Here is a 24,479-nt window from a genome sequence, read left to right as displayed (position 1 = left end):
CAGCTCAGGTCATGATCTCAGGGTTGTGGGATCGAGCCCCCCCCTTGGCTCCATCCTTAGCAAGGAGTCTGCTTCTCTCCTCTTTCTTCCTCTGCCCTCCCCCTGCACAAGTGCTCATGTGCTCTCCCTCTCCCCCTCCCTGCCCCCCTCTAAAATAAATAAGTAGATCTTTTTAAAATAAATAAATAAATAAATAAATAAATAAAAGGGCCCTCAAGCATCATGCTGTCTAGCGTTCCTGAACACAAGGCTGTGACGTGCCAAACAAAGGAAATCTGTGTGCTAGATAAGGTTTGTGCAGGTGTGAGTTGTAACGTGCTGGCTGTTGAGTTCGGTGATATTGAATCCAACAGTATATTGACCAGAAATACACAGGTTCTGTATTGATCGATGGATGAAAACGTAACCAGAGGCTCACAGGAACCTAACCCTGAACTTCCCCTAGGAGCGTGGTTCTGTGTTTACTAGGGCAGTGTCCCCAGTGACTTTATCGAACACAGCTTCTGTGAATAACCAGAATCAACTGTGTGTTTACACAAGTGGGTTAATACCAAAAATGCTTTCTTTGTAGTGCATCAGGGAACATCTTTCCTGTCAGTCTGCAGGATTTGCCTTATGCTTTATCGATTGCAGAGTTCTCCGTATCATAAACACTGCCGTCTCTGTGATGACTCATTTAGATTGCCATCCATTTTTTTCCACTACTGTAAATAAACAGTATGACAACAACTATCATTTTCCCTATAACTTTGCCCATGTATGTGTGTCTGTGAGAAAAATGCCCCGCCGTGCAATTGCTTTGGTCAAAGGTGTGTGCGTTGTGTGCATTTAAGATTTTGATAGATAGCATTAAATTTCTTTGCAGAGGCTTTAACCAACAGATGACGAGATCCCTTTTTTTCTTAAATTGAGCTTAATTTGTGGGAGCCTTTGGAACCACGCTTCTCTACCTAAATAAACGATGAGCAGTGTCCCTCCCCCATGCCGACCCCTCATGGGTGTCTCCTTGTGACTTTTCTTCTGTGCTCCCAGCACGGAGTGCATTTGCATCCCACCTTTCTGACTTGTCCTGTCCAGGATGCCCAGATGAGAAATGAGTTTCCCAGACCCAATTGATTTGAAAACTCTTTAAGTCAGAAATCAATAGCCTCATCTCTTAGTGAAGGTACAGGTAGAAGCCGTTGCCTGTCTAGGGCTTATGCTCTGGACCTCAGGAAATTCTAGGAGAGGCCCAGCCCATCTCTTTCCCAGTAAAACACCTTCACTCCCCTTCAGTCACCCCTGCATCCCTTCCTTCCCGCACCCCCCTGCTTTGATTTCTTAGCAACTGCTGCTTCTGAGAAGCAGCTTCTCTGACAGCAGGGCAGGGGGGTAGGATGGGGTCTGTCTGTTGGAGATCTGGAAACTTGAAAGCAGTCTTAATCCCTCCTGGTAGACAGGAGTGAAGGAAGGCCTGGGGAAGTTAAGCACACCAGCTATCCCCCAAACTGAGAATGCTTGAGATGCCTCTAGGGCACTAATTTAGCCAGCAGATGCGAAGGGGGCATTTTCCCAGGTGGCCTTTTTTTAGGGGTGTACTTTGGACGAAGCATGAGATTTATTTACAGGATTAAACCCAGATCTGCAAGGACAGAAATATGGCTGCCCCCATGCAGGAGGTAATTTGTGTAAGGGGGGCTAGGAGGGGGGCTCCTGGGTGGCTCGGTCGGCTAAGCGTCTGCCTTCGGCTCAGGTCATGATCTCGGGGTCCTGGGATCGAGCCCTGCATCGGGCTCCTTGCTCAGCAAAGAGCCTGCTTCTCCCTCTCCCTCTGCCGCTCCCCCTGCTTGTGCTCTCTCTCTCAAATAAATAAATAAAATCTTTTAAAAAATACAAAATAAATCTAAAAATTAAAAAAAAAAAAAAACTTAAAAAAGGGTGGCTAGGAGGAGGACTACCATTTCCTCCCTGCCGTGGCCTTCCATTTCAGAAATCGGGATGGGTCTTCCGTTCGATGTCTGCACTTCACATGACAGTCGTCGATTATTTTCTCCAGAAAACTGCTGCAACATCAGTGGTGCCTCTTCTAATCAGTGGCATTTTGGTGGTGGCCACACAGCGCGGGGCGGACTGGAAAACGTGGTCTGTCTCACGAGGGCCACACCAAGTACATCCGGGCTCGGGCTCTGATGTAGTGCAGTGAGCGAGGCCATGGTGATTTTCCATTTCCTGTTCCCATCTCTGCAGACTGGCAGGCTTAGAGCTATTTTCAGGGAAAGGATTTTGGGTGACGTGTCGGTCAGGAAGCTGGCTGGGCCAGAAACTCAGAAGTGTAGTTTGCTTTATAGCAAGTCTAGTGCTCAAGCCTGTTGGTCCAGGGCCTGGGATTCTTGGATCCAGGTGGGGGTGTGTGTGTGTGTGTGTGTGTGTGTGTGTCTGGGGAGAATAAGGGAGGAATCTTAAGATTCATGGGTTAGTTGGAGATGCAGTGTTCAGGGGTCCTTGACCCCCACGGGTGAGTCACTCAAAAAAAACATTTATTTGACCTCTACTGTACACCTTGGGAGGCGGTGGCAAACAGAAGGAATATCTACAGTCCTTGTCACTGAAGATAATTCATTCCACACACACGTACCTACATGCGCTGAGCCTGGGAGATGGGGGTGGGGGGGCACAAAACAGATCAAGTCCCCGTCCTCATGTTGCTTGTGATCTGGAGGCATCTCCCAAAGAAGCAGCCTTCAAGCCAGGGATTACCAGCAGGGCTCCCGGCACCTGTCCAGCGCAAGCTAGTGGCCCTTCTAAGAAAATCTAAGTGTCTTTACTGTCAGGAAAATAGGCTGGCCCACATCTTAGTGGGAGGATGACCAAGACATTGACGTCAGGCACCCTGTCTGATCTTCACACTTATCTGCAGCTTGGCTGCTGGGAGCTAGGCGTTCATCTTTCTTTTCTTTTTATTTACTTTAACCTTGAACCCTCTCTGGAGTGAAGAATTGTGTCTTACCGTACCCTGTCCTCTGTTACATCCAGGATTGCGTTATGCACATTCTCCTGTTAATGCTGATGGGAAGAGGGCAGAGCTAGCGAGTTCTTATTCATTGGACCCCTTCCCCCCGGGAGAGCCACCGCCGAGTTTATCAGATTATATCTCTTCCTTGTCTTGCCTCAGAGACTCAGGTTCTCAGTGGTGGAGAACGTTTGCTCCCCTGGTCCCAGCGGCCTGCCCTTCGTTGGGCACACCCCCACCTAATCAGCGCGACTCGGGATACTACCAGCAGGGCAACTTCGGTTGGTTTTAAAATGACTTTCAGACCCAGCCTGTTACACTCTTGCGTGGGGAGATTAGAGATGATTTTTATGTTAGGTGTGTTTGCCTGGATTTTCAAGATTGTCTTAAGGGGGTATCTGTTGCCTCTCCCTGCCTCCTGAGTCTTCATTTTAATTATAAGCATTTCAGTGTCTAGACAGGAAAAGTGTCGTCTTTGTCACTGACATGTTGGGGTTCCTGGAACCCTTCTAGGAAAGTCTGATTTGTGGGCCTTTGTAAAGCAGATTCACACTGAGTAGTCTTGGACTAAGGCAGACCCATGTTCTGGAACCTTCTTTGGCAGTTACTCTGCTGGTTCTGGCTCCTAGGGTCCCATCAGTGTCATTTTCTGAGAATTTTAAACTGTTTTTCTTCAGTGGGAGAGTGATATTTCTTCCTTGTAGAAAATTAGAAAATAGAGAAAACTGTAAAGACTAAAACAAGGGGCACCTAGCTGGCTAAGTCAGTAGAGCACGCAACTATCGATCTCAGAGTCGTGAGTCTGAGCCCCACGTTGGGTGTGGCGCCTACTTAATTTAAAAAATAATAATAATAATAATGAAGAATAAAATAAAAATTACTTACAAATTCACTACATTATTTTTTTCTGTAATCAAAATCTGGGGGTAGAGGGCAGATCCTGGCCCCAGTGATCAGGGAATGGCTAATATGTTGTTTATACGCCAGGCAGTTCTTTGAGTTCTTTGCATGGATTTACTCATTTGATCCTCAGAACAATCTTATAAAATAGGCAATATTATTTTCCCCACTTGATAGAGGAGGAAGCCGAGGCCCACTGAGTTAGGTGACTTGCCCAAGGGTGCGTGGATGGGGCCCAGGGAGGACCAGGTCTGCAGGACCAGGTCTCGTGTCTGGAAGCCCGCTCCCCTTCTAACCTTGAGAGGAGTGGCCAAAGCGGCCTCTCCCCCTCTTTTCCCCTGCTCCAGCGGAGGTGCCGGGACCCCTGATGTCCACACCTCTAGCCCTGCAGTCCAGAAGGACTGGCTCCCTGCTCTCCCTGCAGCAGAGGCCCCATCAGACCTGGTCTCGAGCAGCCCCTGGCGAGCTGGGAGTGAGCATTCTGCAGAGCAGTGACCTCTGTTACCGGAGAGAACTCTGTTCCCCCGCAGGGAGCCCTTGCTCAGCCCTGGCCCCAGATGCCAGCCGTGCACCTGACAAGCCCCCCCCCCCGCCCCTGCTTTTAGGTAGTCAGTGAAATAGTTTGTAAAGCAGAGCACAGAGGAGCCCGGGATTTGCCGGGGCCGGCATGTGACGTCCTTGCACCAGCGGCTCCATTCTGAGACGGGGAAGTCCTCGCAGCCAGAGGGGAAGCCGCTGTGTGACCCAGCTGGCCAGATGCCAACTCTGACCTGGGAGGCCTTTTTACAATTTCCTCCTGAAGAAAACAACCACCCGAAACCTCACCTCTTGTCTCTGTTTCCAAACTTGGACTCAGGAATTGGCTCAGCCGGCCGGAAATGTGCTTTCATTCATTCCTTTGTCCGTTCATTCCTTCATTCTTCCAGTATTCATTGAGCCCTACTCTGGGCCAGACTGGGGATGCCGCCATGGGTGGAGCCGCCCGCTTTAAGGGAGGAAGGGGACAGGCGCTGGGAGGAGGGACGTACTGTAAGGCAGTGTGTGGACGGGGACTTGATCTGTTTTGTGCTCCACTGTGTCCGAGGCCCAGCGCCTAGGGGGTATATCTGTGTGGGATGAATCCTCTTCGGGGACAGGGACTGTCGACATTGCTGCCCCTCCTGCCATCTCCCTGGGGTTGTCAGCCACTGTAAGGACCTTTCTTTGTGTCCTGAGGAAGGATGAAAGTCACCCAGGGAAGATCCCAGGTCCCCCTTCACGCCAGTCTCCCCAGCTGGCCCCTGAGGTCAGAGGCTTTTGCTCCAGGACACTTCCCAACCTCCACACCCCTGCAGCAGGTCAAGGGCAGAGAGGGAGGGGGCGCTCCTTGCTGCACCCCCTCCCCCTGCGCTGTGGGCCTCACAGCTTCCTCCCTTCCTGGAAGAGTGCCAGCACACTGCCTTTAGCTGGAGGGGTTTCGCACCCGTCCCCGTATCACATCCTGTCCAGAAACTAAGCTGCCATTGTGCTTGTGACAGAAATTGCACAGTTGGCCCTGAATCGACAGGAGTGCCACCTGCAAGAGCAAGGTCCAGTGTTGGCGGGGCGCCGGGCACCATTCCAGAACGCCGCGCTCTCGTGCCCCCTTTGCCACAGGTCCACTTCTGTTGTCCCGGTTGCAGGGGCCAAGATGTTGAGACTTCGCCCTCACAGCCAGCGGGTGGCTGGGCTTTTGTAGCACCCCGGGGGGTGTCATCATCAGTCATCATCCTGCCCTCTGTGCTGCATCGCCAAGTAAAACGGCCATTGAGAGGGTGTTGTCCTCAGAGCAGTTTTCCTGGCTTCTCCGTCACATTGCTCAAAATCTGTCTCCCATGGCTCCTCAGAAAGACACTGCCTGCTGGACGTACGAACAGTGTCCCCTAGGGAGATAAGTAGGAAGCCCCCTTCTGGCCTCCAGTAACTACAAAAAGCCAAAGAAATTTTTTAATGGAAAAGCTGGTGTGGGTGGGTGGGGGTGTGGTCCTTTATTACAGAAAGTATCCCCTTAGAGATATGCTCTTCCACTTCAGTCCTGTCATTGGAAGAAAAAAAGTAGGTCCTGCTGTCGTACAGATCTTTGTTGGAAAGGCTCTGGGATTAAAGTGCTAACTAGTATAAGCAGAGGGGAGGATGACGACGAGAGTATGTGTGCAGAACAGAGCCATTAGATGGGGAGGGGGCATAGCTGGGCTCGTACCCACATTGGTGGGAATCCACGCGCCCAGGCAGCTGTGGAGACTTTCTGGGATTGCAGGGACCCTGGTGACTCTGAGAGGCTCTGGACTTTGGAGCCATTTATTCATCATTTTAAAAAATAAATCTGTATTAAGTTTATGCCAAATGCCGTGCTGGGTGAAGGGGATCTGTGACTCAAAACACACGTGAGCCCTGCCCTCCTGGAGCAGATAACCAGATTTCCAATTTTCCTTTGTCCCCGACCAGCTGGGTGATGGGAGCAACTCACTCAGTCCTTCTGAGCTTCTGATTCCAAGTGGGAGACACTCCCAGCCTCCAGGCTTGTTACCAGAACGCACTGAGAATGCAGTGACAGGGAGATCCCCCCCGCCCCCCGGGGCTGCCTGTGTTTCTTGATGCGGGGGGTGCTGTGGCGGAAGCTAGCATGCAGCAGAGACCCGAGCGTGGGAGTCCCGGTGCCCCTGGAGCTCACATCCTGGTGCGCGCACATTCTGCCTCTTGCTGACCAGCTCGGTGACCAGGAAAGTCCCACCCCTGTGGGGAGGACCCATCCGGGAAAGGCTGTGGACCCCAAACTCCCCTTTGCCTCCCTCTACGTGAACCTTGGGACCTCCAGCCCCAGCGTGGTGTTCAAGGTCACAGTCCAGGGGAAGGAGGCTGGAGCCACTCTAGCGTCCAGCGCAGCCCGGCAGGGGGTAGGGGAACCTTTTATTGAGCTTATTTCTACCCCTTTTTCAGAGCCTGTAAGAAAATGTCTGGTAGCGCTGGCTACCAACTTTGGTTCATCTGTACCTAACTAACAGGACTCTAGAAGAAGATCCCAGGTTTGGGTGCAAAGGATAAATACCGTGTTCCGTAACTCATAGAGCAGCAGCTGCTGCCGTTTATGGGGTGCTGTCTGTGCCCGAGGCCCGGTGCTGTCTCCTGAGCCTCCCTACCACCATTGGAGGTCTGGGTTTCCGGGTGATGGCCCGAAATCCCACAAGTTATATATATATATTACTGGGGCGAGGATGGAAAACTGGAGCCTGAGCCTGAACTTGATTGAGGCTTTTGGAAAGGGCATTCCAAACCTGTTTCCAGTCAGGACCTCCCCCAGAATCTGGGCTCCCCAGGTCACAGAATGCTCAGCCCTCAGTAGACACACTCAGCTCACATTAAATATTTGCCCCTCCTGATGGCCACTTCTCTGCCTTCAGAAGAAGGAAGAATCTGTGGAAGAAAGAATTAGCATCGGAAATGTCTGCATTCAGCCTGGCCCTGTGTGGAACTCATGGGCCCGGGCTTCCACCCCTGGGTACAGGGGAAAGCTCCCCACCAGAGCTTCCTCATTCCCCTTGGGCTCCCGCTCGCTACCTCTGCTGCCTAGCCCTTCCCACAGTCACCTCCGAAGCTGTCCGGCCCACCCAGAGGGCCAGGCAAGACTGTGAAGCCGCTGGAGCTATCCCCCAGACCTGCTTCCCTCCCTCTCCCTTAACATCAGCACCTTACAGAGCAGGACAGAGGGGCTTCTGAGGGGTGTGGGGCAGCCATGGGGGTCTCAGTTCCTAATCTGATTTTGTTCTTGTTCTCAGATGACAAGAGTGGGGAAAACTTTAAAAATAGAGGAGAGTGACCCTTCTTGGGGAACAGTAGCTTTGCCTGTTTTTTTAAAAGCATTGCATTTCAGGGCGCCGGGGTGCTTTAGTCCGTTAAGTGTCTGAATCTTGATCTCAGCTCAGGTCTTGATCTCAGGGTCCTGAGTTTAAGCCCTGCTTAGGGCTCCATGCTGGGTGTGGAGCCTACTTAAAATTTTTTTTAAAGCATTGCATTTCTTGGGGCGCCTGGGTAGCTCAGTTGGTTAAGTGTCTGCCTTCCACTCAGGTCATGATCCCAGGGTCCTGGGATCCAGCCCCACATCCACATCGGGCTCCTTGCTCAGCGGGAAGCCTGCTTCTCCTTCTCCCTCTGCCCCTCCCCCTGCTTGTGCTCTCTCTCTCTGTCAAATAAATAAATAAAATCTTAAAAAAACAAACAAACAAACCTGGTTCTCCTTGGCCAGGAATCTGTGGCCTCAGATCGTAGCCTAGGTCTAGCTCCTGAATGGGCAGCAGGTAACCCTGAATGAGTCCGTAGACAGGCGTCTTGCTGGGCCTGAGGACTGACGGTGGGGGAGTTTTCACGGGGAGCAGGGTGTAAAGCAGCCGTGGACCTGGACATCACAGACGGGGCCGCACTGACTTTTTACAGAATTCTACTCTGCGGGGCGCCTGGGTGGCTCAGTCGTAAGCGTCTGCCTTCGGCTCAGGTCATGATCCCAGAGTCCTGGGATCGAGCCCCGCATCGGGCTCTCTGCTCCTTGGGAGCCTGCTTCTCCCTCTCCTACTCTGCCTGCTTGTGTTCCCTCTCTCACTGTCTCTCTCTGTCAAATAAATAAATAAATAAAATCTTTAAAAAAAAAAAAAAGAATTCTACTCTGCATGTGCACCTTTTCGTTTCGGAATTTTTCTAAAGGCCATCTAAATGTTGATGATTGTTGGAGATGGGTAATGTCTTCTTGGGGGTTCATTATAACATTTCTCTCTTTTTCCAAAATAAAACATTCTTTCAGCAATTAAAAATATTATTTCTCTTGGCCCTCATTCAGAAAAGTCAGGAGTCCTATTTGGCCTGCTTGAGGCTTGTTTGCTAGGACCTTGGGTGGGAGAAGAAAAGCCAGGCTTTAGAAGGAGTCAGTTCATAGAGACAGAAAATAGAATGGTGGTTACCAGGAGAGGGGGGAAGCAGGGACAGTGAGTTACTGTTTCATGGGGATACAGTTTCAGTTTTGCAAGATGAAAGGAGTTCTGGTGATTGGTTGCACAACCGTGTGAATGTACTGAAGGCCGCCGAACTGTACGGTTAAAATGTTAAGTTTTATGTCATGTGCATTTTACCACAACAAACAAAAATGCTATTAAAAAAAGAAATGGGGGGAAAAAAAAAAAGCCGGCCTGTGAGAGTCCCTCCTGAGGCTTGCTGGATTGACAGCGTCTTGCCTCTGTGGTTGAGTTAGACCACTTGGCTGGACTTATGGTCGTCGGTCCAATAACTGTGTGACCTGCTGGGAATGGCCGGGGCCCTCCAGGTTGTCTGTGCACCAGCCCCCGGGAGGAGCAGGAGTGTGCAGAGGGTGTGCAGAGGGTCCTCAAGGGCATTATTTGGAGGTCCCACCACTGCCCCCTGCACTGAGGGCCCACACGCCTCTCCCTGAGCTCCAGACCCGGGGTGAGTGCTTCAGTAATTTTAGGATTTTTTTTCTTAAATCTTACAAGTAGATCCATATGGTTCCCCCTGCTCAAATTTGGGACAATGTGAACATCCGGAAAGAAAAATGTAGATAGAATGATAGAATTATTAAAAATTCATTTCAACCCCAATGTAGTTATTTATTCAGGAAAGACTCATTTGTGGATGCTAAAGCATTGAGGTAAAGGTTGTTGGGAGACAGGATATTCAGAGTCTGAAGGTGTCACCTCACAGATTACTTATTAATTTCACAGGAAAATGGTACCTTTAAAATGGAGAGATCTGGTGTCACCACCACCTTAACCAAGCGATCAAACGTAGCATCGCTCTTGCCGGGACAAACTGACGTTATATAACTCCTGATGTGATCCGGTAAGAAGGACAAAACATCGCTTCTGTGGTTTTCTTACCCAAACTGTTTGATCCTGAGGAGACAATCCAGAATATGGGGCATATATATATATATATACATATATATATATTTTTTTTAAGTAAGCTCTATGCCCAATGCAGAGCTTGAACTCATGACCCTGAGATCAAGAATTGCATGCCTTACCAACTGAGCCAGCCAGGCACCCCCAGAATATCAGACATTTTAGAAGAAAACGGGCGTGGATTCATCCAGAGTCAGTGTCTTGAAAAACAAAGAATGGGACTAGAGAGATATAACAGACACCATGTGTGAGCCTTGTCGAATCTGGATCCAAAAAAACAAAAGTTATAAAAGACATTTCGGGGACTCCTGGGGGAAAGTCAAATGTGGATTGAATATTAGAAAATGCAGGGGCGCCTAGCTGGCTCAGTGGGTGGAGTGAGCGGCTCTTGATCTCAGGGTCATGTGTTTAAGTTCCACGTTGGGTGTGGAGCCTACTTACAAAAAAAAAAAGGAAAGGAAAGGAAAGAAAATGTTATTGCATTAATGCTGTTGTTCTTAGGATTGGTAATAGCATCATGATTATGTAGGAAAATGACTTCAGGGATGGACGCTGCCCAGGGATGGCATGTCACGTCTGCAACTTAATTAGAAATGGTCCCGCAAAACCAGTACATATACACACGCACAACAAATGTGGCTCAAAGTCAGCAGTTGGTGAATCTGGCCGAAGGATCATCTGTGTTCATTGTTTACATCATTTCATCTTTTCTGTGGATTTGAACGTTTTCCAAATAAAATGTACATTGAAGGAGTCAGAGTCTGTGAGTCTGTGGCTCTGGTCTGCTTTGGAAAGACTCAGACTTCTGTCCCCCACACGTCCCGGGGGACCCGCCTGCAGACTTCCAGGCATCTGGTGTCAATGCAGTTTGTCGATAAGGAGTAAGCAGCTGAGTGGCGGCACTTGGTGGTGGCGGCACCGGGGACAAAGGGCTGGCCGCTCACAGCCATGGGAGGAGGGGAGGAAGTGTCTGCCAGGCACGTGCAACACCAGGAAACTCATAAAATCTTTTCTGGCTGCGAACTGTATTGTGCTGGGGAATAGTTGCTGAGCTGGGGTCTGCCGGCCAGCAACCAAGAGCTGGGGCTATAAGGTCGCTCCTAGATGTGGAGCGAAGTTCTCCGAGCCTTGGGGGATCTGAACAGAAACTGCCTGGGAGGACCCAGTGCCTGGCCCAGCAGGAGGACTCTGTCCCTTTCTGTGCACTGGGCACTCCAGAAACATTTTCCATCCTTCGTGGCCCTTTCATCTCCACGGGGGCAACTTCCTAAATAGGAAACAAGCGGCCTGTGGCGTTTAGAGCCGTTAGGTCCAGAGCAAAGTCCTTGAGGATTCAGACCCCACCCTGCCTGGCCCTGGCCTACAAAAGCTTCTCCAGCCTGGGGAGCAGGTGAATTCAGATTCCTTAGTAACCCGTGACCCCTTCCACTGGGGGGTAATCCCCTTGGGCCTGGTGACTAGGGAAGAAGCAGAGGTCTGAAAGGTTTGAAAAGCTCTGAGGGCAGGGAGAAAACTAATTGCATTGAGCCCATCTGCTGGTCAGAACAGATTGCTGTGCTAGGGTCTTAGTTCCACCCCCAGGGCTGTGACCTTCGCCATGGCACCCTCTGCTCTGGGGGAAGAAAAGAGCACTTGTATCCACTGAGTGTCTGTGAACAGTGTTGGCTTCGCTCAGCACAAGGTTCAGGGAAAACTTCACAATTTTGCAAAAATATCTTTCTTTTTAAATTGCACAAAGATACGATCATTGGAGAAAAAATTAGGGAATGCAGGTAATCGGAGATAATCAGAGAACAATTCAAATGGCCTAAAATTCAGCTATCAAGAGAGTACCATTCATCCTCTCAACAAATATTCATTGGGCAGTTACTCTGTACCAGGCAGGGTGCTGGGAGCTGGGGGCCCAGCTGCAGGGGGGTCAGACGTGGTTCTTGTCCTCACGGGCTTCGACCTATTAATGACCTATTGGTCAGGTGCTAGCCGTTAATATTAATAGTTGATATTAAGCGATCTGAGCGTGAGAAGTGCCTTGATGACATCCAGTGGCCTCTGAACCGAGCGTGATAAGGAGAGTGAAGGGATGAGCACGCCCAGCTGGAGGAGGGGTCCCCTGCTTAGGGAGGGCGTGGGGGGCTGGCAAGGCCTCGTCAGCCAGGCCCCACCCCAGGATTTCCAGCCATGCAAGAGGCTCTTCCCCCTTGGGCAGCATTGACCTTGCTGTTCCTGCTGGAGTTGCCCCTGCTTGCAAGACAAGGGAAGGTGTGGCCTGAAGGTGGCGCCACCCAGGCTTCGGTCCTGACGGAGAAGGCTCTGGAAGGAGACTGTCGGGGCTTGCTGTAAGCTGCGTGGGGGCCGCTCGGCCAGCAGTCTCCGCTCCTCGCTCTTCTGTACATTTCTCCCTGCTCACTCCTGCCCGGCAAGGACCAGAGCTTCATGTCACACCATCTTTGCCCGCTTAGTGGGTTCCTTACGGCTCGCTGAGAAGATCTCAGGGACAATTTTGGAGGCCTGCCTGGGGAATGCATTTCATCCGCCGTAAGGCAGCCTGAAGTGGTTACTTCTTCCGTTTCCTAAGAAGGGTGAAAGTCTGATGGGAACTGGGTCACGAGCTCGCAGTTGTGCACAGGTGTGTGGATGCTTTGTCGTTCTTTCAGTCGGCGCAGACAGACGCGTGCTTTCTGAGCTCGGCTGGCCGCCCTGTCTCTTCTGACACTCGCTCAGCAGCGTTCTGCCCCCAGTGAGCTTGGGCGCCAAGGCCAGGCCTCAGGACTCACCGTGTGATGTGCAGGTCAGGCAGGACAGGGACTGTGGTCGGGGAAGGCTTCCAAGGGGCGGGGACTTGGAGGGTGAAGGACAGGGAGAGGTTGGCGGAGTGAAGAGGGGAAGGGGAAGGGTGCCCCAGGCAGAGGGCTGTGTAGATGAAGGCTCGTAGGCGAGGGGGGCACGGGGCCTTCAGAGAACTGCAGGGACAGAGGCCACAGCCAGGTGTGTGTGGTTTCCACAGGGCCAGGTGGGTTAAGGCTGGGAGGCCCGTGGCCGCCGCACCTGCAGAGCCTCCCACCATGGAGGCTGCTCCTGGAACTCTCCCCCATTGCTGACTGCCAGGGATTGCAGTGTAAGTCAGTTCCCTTGACCCTCGAGTGGGATAATCGAGGCTCATGTTTAATTTGTGTTTGTTATCTAGCTCCGTGCGGCTCTATTTCATACTGTTTATTTCCAGGACCTTCCAGTATCTATTCGTTGTTCCTTCAGTACCTTCTGAGCCGTGTGACTTACCTGTTGGTGGGGTTTCACATCTTTTTCGCCACCGCCATTGATAGGAATGTATCGCAGTTATCTCTTCCTGCCAAACAAATCATGCCCACACTTGGTGATCTAAACAACAGTGATGTGGGTCGCATGGCGTTTCCTCTGCTGGTTTCACCTGCGCTCATTCATCCAGCTGCTGGAGGGACGGGGCTGGAAGGTCCGGGATGGTCTCATTCGCATGTCTGAGAGTTGGTGCTGGCTGTCACCTGGGTACCTCTGTCCTCCTTGTGGCCTCTCCACCACCAACAGGCTAGACCTGCTTCCTTACATGGCGGTCCCAGCATGGCACTCCAAGGGAGGAAGATGGAAGTCCATAATGTCACCCACACACACACCCAGTTTCGCTGACATGTAATTGACATGCAATGTTTTATTAGTTTAGTATATGTGCCTCCGAAGCGAGCACATCATTGTATTAGTTTCAAGTATATAAAAATCATTTGATATATGTACATATTGTGAAATGATCACCACAGTAAGTTTAGTTAATATCCATCACCTCACATAGTTACAGTTTTTTTTCTGGTGATGAGAATTTTTTTTTTTTAATTTTATTATTTATTTGAGAGAACGTGTGCATGAGAGTGCAGGCTGGGGGAGAGGCAGAAGGAGAGGGAGAAGCAGACTCCCCGCTGAGCAGGGAGCCTGATGCGGGGCTCGATCCCAGGACCCTGAGATAATGACCTGAGCTGAAGTCAGACGCTTAGCTGACAGCCACCAATGCACGCCTGGAAGTTTTTACTTTTTGACCACCTTCACAAGTTTCCCCCACCCCTGCCTCTGGTAACCACCAGTCTGTTCTTTGTGTCTATGTGTTTGGCTTTTTTAGATTCCAAATATAAGTGAGATCATACAGTATTTGTCTTTCTCTTCCTGGTTTATTTCACTTAGCATAATACCCTCAAGGTTTATCCATGTTGTCGCAAATGGCAGGATTTCCTTCTTCGTACAGCTGAATATTATTCTATTGTATATAAATAACCACATTTTCTTTATCCATTCATACCCCAGTGGACACGGGTTATTTCCCTGTTGTGGCTATTGTAATTAATACTGCAGTGAACATAGGGGTACGGATAACTTCAAGATAATGTTCTCTTTTTGCCTTTCCTCCCTTTCCTGTCTTCTCCCACGTCTCCCACTTATGGGTCTCTCCTAGGCTCACCTCACGAGCAGACCGTTTCTGAGGGAATCCAAGCTAAAAACCTATTGCCAGGGTTTAAACCCAATGCTCAGGGCAGTGGGGAGCCATTGCAGGGGGGGACAGGATCAGATTTGCAAGGTCATCCTGACTCTGGCTGTCTGACCCCTGACCAGTCCTGAGATTGAGCTAGTGAGGGCCAGACGGTGGAGAGAGGGCTCCCTTATTCCGCAGGCCCTCACTGCTGTGGCTAAGTGCCGTTGAGCGCCTCCCGTGTTCCATGTGCTGGCCTGAACATTTGGTGTGCATGTTCTCATTGTCTCTGACAAACTTGATGAGGTTTAGGTTCCATTTTACAGAGGAGGGAACTGAGGCACAGGAAGGGTGGGACACGTGTGCACGATCACACAGCTGGAAGCGGTGGCTTGGGGGACCCAAGCTCTGGTGTGTCAGACCCAGAGTGTGTGCTCTTCGTCCCTTGGCAGTGGGGCCGTTTGGGCTTTCCTCCCTGCCCGCACTGTCCAGGCACTTTAAGGTGGGCCTTTACCTCCTGGGTGCAGGCGAGGGCCATCGTCCAATAACCTCTGCTTCTCCTGCAGGTAAGTTCGAGGACAGGGAAGACCACGTCCCCAAGCTGGAGCAGATAAACAGTACGAGGATCCTGAGCGGCCAGAACTTCACCCTCACCAAGAAGGAGCTGCTCAACACAGAACTGCTGCTCCTGGAGGCCTTCAGCTGGAACCTCTGCCTGCCCACGCCCGCCCATTTTCTGGACTACTACCTCTCGGCCTCCGTCAGCCAGAAGGACCACCACTGCCACAGCTGGCCCCCCGCCTGCCCCCGCAAGACCAAAGAGTGCCTCAAGGAGTACGCCCACTACTTCCTAGAGGTCACCCTGCAAGGTGGGGCCTGACGGCGGGACCTCTTACCCCTTCCCCACCCACACAGATGCATGTCCGCCCACAAAGTCCTTCCTGACCGGGGCCTGTCCACCCAGAGCACCCCCACTTCCAAGGGGATACACAAGGAAGGGGCAGCGATTCTCCCAGCATGTTACCAATACTATGTAATGACAAATAGCTGCTCAGATCCTGGCAGCTGGCCCCCTACAAACGTACTGATCACCTGCTAATTTTTCTTATGGTAACCTGGAAGGTTGCAAATGATCTAATAGGATAGATTTGCAAGTAGGTCATCCGGAAGAGCTGTCCTCATGTTATGTTTCAGTAATGACGTTTAGCAATAAAGTTACCCTCTTTGGGGACTTTGTTTGAATCCCACTCTTCCCATTGTCTTAAAATCCAGGTATTAGGTAGACTAGCAGGTCAGAAATACTGTTGATACAACCACCCGATAACCCACCACAAACCAAAATGGTCCTGAATAACAAGATCAACAGTTGTATCGAGCATTAATTGAGCATTTACCGTGTACCAGGCACCTTATTTTAGTGCTTTGAGTTATAAGATGTCATTGGAATTTCACAATGACTCCACGTGAAAATCACTTCTGTTACTCTTGTTTTACAAATCTGTTTCCTCAACGGATGCTCAAGAGGTGAGGTAACTTACCCAAGGTCATTGCTAAGATTTGAATCTGAGGAGCATGGTTCTGTGCCCGCGCTCATAACCATAATGCCACTCTGCTTGACCCCTACTTTAACTGGCAAACGTTGAAGTCATCAGGAATGATAAGCAATGTAAGACAGAACAATGATGCACTGATCACCAGTGTCATTCGTGAAAATCCTGGGCATCTGAAGTTTGCCTTTGCACGTAAGTAGTGCTGGTTTCCCCACGGTGCCAGACATCTTAGTAGGACATTAAGATTCATTTCGCACCGTATACATGTACCAAAACATCACATGTACACCTCAAATACGTGTAGTTTTTATTTGCCAGTCGTATGTCAGTAAAGCTGAGTGGGGGGGAGGGGAAGGTTCTTCAGTAAACCTAAGTCAAGTGCTAGTTTTAGTTATGAGCATCAAATGCTTATGACCACTCACTCACTCATTCAGCGGATTTTTATTGAGTGCCTACTATAGGCCAGGCTTTGTTACTATTAGCAAGTAGCCTGTAGTCCCACCTGAAACAGAAGCTTTTGCAGTGGTGTGTCATTCACCCCTCACAGCCAAAGAAAGGACACGTGTTTTGTGATGCTCTTTGTAGCCATTCAGTGAGCCCCTGGCAGCCCCCTGGAAGCTCTGGGTGAAATTTTGAAAATCATCACTCTAGGCTGACACCAGAAATCCCAGACTGAGAGCCAAGGTGTTTAAGATTCAGGAGTGGAACTTCACGCTGTTTCTAATTTTTCATCCTGTGTGTGTATGGCAGCCATGAACAGGCTTGAACCGAATCATTTGTCTGCCATTGCTCAGGAGGCACAAGGTAGGAGGGGCACTGGGACCCCAGAGCGAGGCTCTATGATGCTGACTTCTGTGATTCTCTTTCAGATCATATTTTCTACAAATTCCAGCCTTCTGTGGTTGCTGCAGCCTGCGTTGGGGCCTCCAGGATTTGCCTTCAGCTTTCTCCCTACTGGACCAGAGACCTACAGAGGATCTCAAATTACACCCTGGAACATCTCAGCACATGCATCGAAATCCTGCTGGTGTAAGTTCCACCCCTGATCTTTCCGTGTTTCCAGAATATCGAGGCACTTGCTCTTGAGACCCACCCAGGCAGTTTCTCAAAGTCAGAGGGTTGTGGTGGTTCCCCCAGGTAGTGTCTCCCATAAAGTGGGCCATGGTGAATCCTGATAGAATTGAGGTTTGCAGAGGTGGTCCTTCCTATTTTGGGTAGCGTTGGGTTTGCAATTTTAAGGTCAAGGGGTCGGGGAAAAGAGAGGCTATGTGCACACCCTTCTGAGTGTCTGGGCTGTTTGCTCTGAGCCCGGTGTATCAGTCAGTCTTACGGATGATTACACTGAGTGATTACATTCATGATAAGCTGCTTTTCTCAGACGTGGCCACAAAGTTGACCTCTTAGCCAGCCAAGCCCAGAGTGGCTTAACATTAGAGGCCACAGCCTCCTTGCATGGGTCCCTGGGAATACTGGGGAGGACATGTTGAGTGTATCAGAGAAGATGCATAAGGGCAACATAGACCCAACACCATGAAACTGATATTGAAGGAGGAAGTGTTCAGTGGTGACGGCAGGGAGGAGACAGAGAGGACAGAGAACCCCAGGCTGGCTGCACCCCTTCCCTCTTCCACCCAACAGGTGGCAGCACCTGCTAGATGCTGGCCCTACTCACCACGGGGCTGGACCCTGGAAAGCGGCCTCTCAGCCTCCTGATGCGGGAAGCTTTGCTGGTAGCTAGCTGCCTCTGTCTCGTTGCTCTGAACTGTCCACCCTGCTCCCTGGACCTTGTTTTAAAATCTGTGTTTGTTGAAGGTGCCCAAAGCCAGAGCATATGGTCTGGTGTGAATGCAGATAGGTGACCCCAGATGCTTAGCCACCAGCCCTGCCTCTTCACCAGGGTGGTGGCTCTGGGATGGCCACCTTCTCAGATCCACAGCCTCCCTGTGCTCCTGTCTTAACCTTCCTGTCTTAACCTAAGTCTCTACCGGATTAATGGATTTGTTATTTCAAAAAGCTTTATGGGAAGCTTTCTTTTTTTTTTTTAGATGGAAATAAACATGTTGATTCCCTTTTCAGAAGGTGAAACTTAGGCCCCAGGGGCGGCTTGCTTGGGATCTGTTTGGGGGTGCCTCGAAAGCAGAAGTTGTACTCATCAAGTGCTGGCCCCTCCCTCCTGGAGCTTGCACTCGGCACCAGGAGGCAGGTGGTAACCCAGAAATGATCAGCTAGGGGTTGACTGCTGCGATGGGCAGTGTAGCAGCCTGGGGGACAGCGAGGCTAGTCTCGAGGGTCCAGAAGGGGTTTCCGTAGGAAGCAGATCCAGGCTAAGGTCTGCGGGCTGAGTTTAGTCAGAAGAGAGCCGGCGGGGGCGGGGGGCGGGGAGCAGCACTACAGACAGTGAGCATGGGTGGGCGCGGCCCCGGGGTCACAGCACACAGATCTCGAATCCCACTCGGGCACACTCAGGGGTCTGCTGCTGCGGACTTTGACCTCAGGTCTCACCCAGGTCATTTCCTTTCAGAGCTTATGACAACGTCTTCAAGGACGCTGTCGCGGTCAAGAGCCAGGCCTTGGCAATGGTGCCCAGCACAACCCCCGCCCCCACCCAAGTGCTGTTCCAGCCGCCCGCCTACCCCACCCTCAGCCAGCCAGCGGCGCCGGGCCTGGCCCAGTTCCAGACCCCCGTGCAGGACCTCTGCTTGGCCTATCGAGACTCGCTGCAGGCCCACCGCTCTGGGAGCCTGCTCTCAGCGGGCTCTGGCTCATCCCTCCACACCCTGTACCCCACCCTCCAGCCCCTGGATGTGTGCCCCGTGTCCCTCCCCACGCCCCTCAGCATGCAGATGGCCATCACAGCTGAGCCCAGACACTGCCTCACCACCACCTACGGAAGCAGCTACTTCAGCGGAAGCCACGTGTTCCCCACAGGCTGTTTCGACAGATAGGGCACCTTCGGGCCACAGAGGGAGGCCTTGGAAACGCACCTGGGCAGAGGAAGAGGACACAGATGAGGGGAGCTCAGCCGAGTGAGGCAGTGGGGAGGCCGTCCCCACAGGGCCTCGCTGACTTTGAACACAGAGGGTTCATGTTCTTTTTAAACAAAGCCGACCCAGAGCAAAGTGGTCAATGACATCCCTCCCCCGAGAGAATTCCTCTGGAAAACGTCTTCCACATGTGCAGCTGGGGTGCAGGGGGACGGCTCGGCCACCATCCTCCGGAGGAGGAACCCGGTGGATTGAGAAAGACCTGGTGAGAGGCCAGGAGACTGGACACAGGATGCAGGCCGCCAGTCCGCGAGCACGTGTGGCGTCTAGCATCAAAGACTTCTTTATTCCTTGCCAGTGGCAGCTACACTGAACAAGAAGGGACTGCCTGATGTCTTCTCAGGACCCCAGCAGAGGCCGGCTTGGGTGCTCCTTCCCTGGCTCCATACGGAGGAGCCTGCGTGTGTTTAAGCCTGGGCGTCGCCTTCCGAGGCACGGTGGGTGGCTGTCATGCCTTTGTTGTCCAACCTAAAACCTTATTTGGCCTTTTAGATATTTCACATGCTGCTGCTTCCCGAAGTGACCTAGCTTTCTGTTCAGTAACATATCTTGTTTACATACTGTATCAGGGATTTTGTGATACTTGAAAATTCCTTAGGAGAAAAAAAAGGTTGATTGCCATCCCACGCAAGGGCTGTAGGTTCTAACCCAGCTTGTAACAGCAGAGCTCCGTTTTCAAAAGCGTATGGTTGGGGAGAGCCACTTTCCAGGCTCTCGGTTCCAGAAGATTCCGCGTCTTAGATGCTGTGTTCACCTGTAGAACTTCAGCAACCACCCAGAGGAAAAGGTGGTTGAAGGGTAGACAAAGGTTTACAACTAACAACCCCCACCTCCCTCCACCATGGGCTTATGGTGCGCGAGGTTAAACCCAGCCTTGGCTTTGAGTTTGGCTCACAGGGAAGGCTGAACATGCGGAATATTGGCTTCATGCCAGCTGGATTTGGGGAGCGGGGCACGTACATGGGTATATGTCACAACCACTGACAGGCAAGCGATGGGTTAGATCGAAAGCCAGTATTTGGGTCCCCGCAGCGAATGGGCTCTCAGGAAGACTCTTGTAACCATGTGCAATATGTTTTTATTCTGACTCGTGGCTTGTGCTCATTATATTTTTTTTTTTTTTTTTTTTTGGTTCGGGGTCAGGGGGACACATTGTTCATCCATCAGAACTGGGAGGTGCAAAGAACCACAGAAGCATTTTTTGTTTGTTTGTTTTAAAAAGAACCCATCTTGGTTTTCTTGGTTTATGTGCCAGTCCAGGAGACTGGCTCGGGGACTGGCAGGGAGGTGGCTATGTGCTGCTCAGTTGGATCCGAAGGTGATTTTCAGAGTGAATGGAAGCTTCGGCATAGAAGCCGAAGAGGAGGTGACGGGGATAAGGCGCTACTGCCACTTTGTCCCACGAGTGTGGAAAAACTACATGTTTGTTTGTTGCTTTTCTCTTTTTCCTTTGCCAACCTCCTTCTATTTATGTGAGACTGGTTTGGATTCCAAGTTAATGTGTCTGTTCTGGGACTGGGGCTTGTGAGGGGGGCCCCCCAGTAGAACCTCACAGCCAGCCCAGCACCCAGAAAAAGGCATCCTGCAATAAACATAACATATCACCTGCTCTTGGTCTCTGTTCCCTTCCTGCCCTTGTCCTCTCAGCCAACCCCGGGGATGTCTCTGCTCCCGCCGGGAGGTTGCGGTTGGCGGGGGCGGGGCAACACAAGACTGGCCCCCGTGGAGCTGGGTGCTGCCCCCCAAGTTGGCGCTGGGCCTCCCTGGGGACACCCATGGCAGGAGTAAGGCTCGACATCCAGCTCTTGGTACCCATTATTGGTCAAGGTTCTCTCTCCACAGAAACAGCACTCATTATATACGTAGCCAGAGAGATTGATTGTAAGGAATTGGCTCACACAGTTGGGGCTGACAGGTCAGGAATTTGGAGGGCAGGCCAGCAGGCTGGAAATGCAGGTAAGAGTTGATGTTTCAATGGAGTCCAAAATCTGTAGGGCAAGCCAGAAACTCAGGACTTCTGTGACAGACTTTGGGGAGAATTCCTTCTCCAGGGAACCTGTTTTTGCTCTTAGAGCCCACACCTGACTGCATGAGGACCCCCGCCACATCCCCCCAACACACACACACAGAGTAGTCTCCTGTACTTAAGGCTTACTGATCGTCAATGTTAATCGCATCTACAAAATGCCTTCATGGCAACATCTGGACTGGTGTTTGACTAAATCACCGTGTGCCACAGCCTCGCCAAGCTACCACATACGATTCACCACAACCACTTACTGGCTGTTGGGAGGCAGTTGACTCAACTGCTCTGGGCCTCAGTCTTCTCACCTGTTGAAATGGGGGTGATAACACTTGCCTTGTAGGGTTCTCAGGAGGATTAAGCGACATAATGCACGTCAAAACCAAACGTAAATTCTCCTTCAGGATGCACCATTATTTTATGTACCAGTAAGAAGAATTAAAGAAAAACCTGCCAACTAAACTAGGGCACAGGGTTTGAGAGACTGCTGATTAATATTTCAGGAGGGTTAAAAAGTAAAAATATCTGTACCATAGAATCGATGGAATATGGTGTCAGCTATTACGGAAAGTGTCAGACTCTTTCTGAAAGGAAAAAGAGCCCCACCCTCCACTCTCCCAGGTTCCTGCAGGAGAACCATCCTGGGGACACGGTGTAGTGTGGAGCTGAATGGTTCTTTCGAAACGGATGCCTTTAGTGAGGACAGGGAGGTGTGGGGAGAAACACGTTCAGGGCATGAAGCTGAGGTCCGGCCCCCGGAGCTGGGGCGGTACTCCCCATCTGCCATGTGCAGGCCAGGAGGCTCTAGATTTGGGGGATTTGACAATAAGGCAAGTCATGGATTTATCAAGAACACCCACTTCACTATCCCTCTGTCTTTAGGCCTCGGTTTCTCCACCTGTTAATGTAGAGATGGTTGAGTTGTGTGGTTTTGAGCTCAAGAGGGAAACAGCCACAGAGGCCCTGGGCTGCCTTCCTTCAACCCAAGGGATCTGCTCATACTTCTCCCACACATGGGTGTTCCGTGTTAGATTTTGTTCTTGCCCATGCTGGGCAGTAGTTTAGAAAGCTTGAAAAAGCACAGAGATGGCTTTAAAGGCCCCTCCGGGGCTGACAGCTATTTCAGTCCAGAGATTTTCAAACATGAGCAAGCTGCACAATGACCTGGAGTCTTCCCAAAAAGGAGTGGGGCCTAGGAGTCTGCATTTTTAGCTGGCTTCCGGGTGACTCAGATGCGTGTTTTCTTTGACGTTCCAGCAGAGGACTTCATGCAGGACCTGGTTTCCGGCCCAAAGGACAGAGTAAGGAAACCACATCCCAGTCTGAATTTCTGAGCCACCTGAATTCTAGACATAGACCTTGTTCCGTACTTAGCTGTTTTTTATTCTATGCAGTATTTCTTCAGCCAAGCCATATGAAGGCTTGGGACGTGCAGATCCATTTTCCAAGGACAGCCTGCTTCCTCAGGTTTAACATCATAAGTGCCTGGATTAGGGTTGGGGTCAAGGTTCCACTTCCTCATGCCCTGGGGTTCAAAGTCCACCCCTCCAGAGCCACCTGTTCTGTCACCCGCATGCTCCTCTCCCTTCCGCCTTTCTATCTTCGTTTCTCAACCGGGCTCATTCTTGCCCCTTAGAGGACATTTGGTAATGTCTGGAGACATTTTTGTCTGTCACCACTGGGGTGGGGGGATGGCAGGCATATAGCGGGAAGAGGCCGGGGACGCTGCTGAACATCCTACAGCTCAGGATGCCCCCCCAAAAAAGAACTGTCGAGCCCCAAATAACTGAAATAGCAAGATTAAGAAGCCTCAACATGTGTTACCTCCCAAAGAGGTCTCTGTAAGAACCCTAGTCACTCATTACTCTTTTTATTTTCTTCATAGCTGTTAAAGCCATCTGAAATGATCTTGTTAGTTTGCTTACTTGCTTTGATGTTTGTGCCCTCAGCTACTTTCCCCCAGTAGAACATGAAGAATATTACCACTTGGTGAGGGTGGCATGAATCATAGCTGTTGGCGTTTATTGAGCATTTACTGTGTACAAAGTGCTATGCTAAGGGATTTGCTCCTATTGTTTTTTTTTTTTTTAAAGATTTTATTTATTTATTTGAGAGAGAGAGAATGAGAGAGAGAGAACACATGAGAGGGGATAGGGTCAGAGGACTAAGCAGACTCCCTGCCGAGCAGGGAGCCCGATGCGGGACTCGATCCAGGGACTCCAGGATCATGACCTGAGCCGAAGGCAGTCGCTTAACCAACTGAGCCACCCAGGCGCCCGGGAATTTGCTCCTATTGTTGATAATCATCCTAGTAACCCTATAATGTAGGAACTATTATTAGCTTGTACAGATCAGAGAACGGGGGCATGGAGAGGTTATTTGCAGTGGGGACCTCAGGAGCCACAACTCAAACTCCGGCAGTCTGAATCTGCCCTGCCACTTTGTAGTACCTCAGTCAAGGGCTTTGAATGAGTAAAAGGCTCTGTGATGGTCCCAGCTGGCCACCTCGCTCACCTGGTGGGGAAGACATGACAGCATAATGGATACGGGTTCATAAAAGAAAAGGGTTACCAGGCATTCATACTCCTGATTTACGGCGTGGCAGGCGTACTCTCGGAGTGCACTCGCCAACAGACAGAAATACAGAAACGGCTTCTTGCACATCTGCCCCAGGCTGACGTGATTTACGGCTGCATCTCTCTGCCCCCAGCAGGCTCGGATGTGGGAGGGGTTCCCTGAACCCCATCTGAGGGTGGAGATCTGGGACCAGGCTTGGGGTTTCCCCAGAGCATCCCCTGGGAGGGACCCTGCCTCTGGGCTGGCTCTGGCGGTCCCTGGCCCCACGAGCCTCGGAAAGAATCTTACCAGCCCTCATTCACCTCATTCTCTGTTCCTCAGGGAAGACCTTTGTGACTTGAATTTCAGCAGAAAGGCCATAGCATTTCACAGGAGTCTCAAGTCCAGATGCCCACCAGGACCAGGCAGGTAACGTAGTGGACCCAGCTGGGTGACTGAGACAGCGTGATGGGGTGACTACTGCATTGAAACCAGTGTCTCCCTAAAGGATATGGCTTCTCCTCAGCTCTGGTCAATTATTACCTTTCAGGGGTGTAAGCTCTGCAGTGCTGAACCTTCAGATTTCCAGAACAACTGGAAATCTGTCTTTCCTAGGAAACCTACTAATTTTTCACTTAATTTAAAATTAAATTAAAAAAATTCTTAACACAGTAGATGACCACTAAAATACATTGTAAGTCAGAATAGTTCTTGGGCTGGAAGCGTGAAGCTTCTAGTATATAGGCAAGAGCATTGGGCTTCAAAGGTGGAAGATCTGAGTTTGTCTGCTCTTAGCTAGATGACCTTGGAAAAAGCCAGCTCTCCTCTCTGAGCCTCTGTCTCCTCATTTATAAGGTGGGAAGGCTACCAGCTTGGGTTTATGATAACTAAGCATGGAATGTATAGTATCATTATTCAACAATGAGTTCTCTGAGAAAGAGTGTAAATAAGTGGGACACAGGTGAGTCTCTGGGCTTCACTTCTGACCTAGCTCTAGCTTCTAAGGAAGAACTCGA

The 24,479-nt window shown here is 50.8% G+C and overlaps 1 protein-coding gene across 2 annotated transcripts in view; it reads left to right on the top strand.

Moving 5' to 3' along the window:
- Positions 1-20,498, top strand: part of CCNJL (cyclin J like) — a 52,953-nt gene extending 32,455 nt beyond the window's left edge. For both annotated transcript variants that reach the window (XM_035013595.1, XM_035013585.1), the window contains exons 4-6: positions 14,857-15,159; positions 16,710-16,869; positions 18,362-20,498. In XM_035013595.1, coding sequence (XP_034869486.1) covers positions 14,857-15,159; positions 16,710-16,869; positions 18,362-18,785 — 887 coding nt within the window. In that variant the 3' untranslated portion in view covers positions 18,786-20,498. The remainder of the gene's footprint in view (positions 1-14,856; positions 15,160-16,709; positions 16,870-18,361) is intronic.
- The last annotated feature ends 3,981 nt before the right edge of the window (positions 20,499-24,479 follow it).

This window comes from Mirounga leonina, unplaced genomic scaffold (assembly GCF_011800145.1).
Source record: "Mirounga leonina isolate KUSES-001 unplaced genomic scaffold, KU_Mleo_1.0 Mir_104, whole genome shotgun sequence".
Lineage (NCBI taxonomy): Eukaryota > Metazoa > Chordata > Mammalia > Carnivora > Phocidae > Mirounga > Mirounga leonina.
Note: the sequence above shows the minus strand (reverse complement) of the source record. Positions and strands in the feature narration are given on the sequence as shown.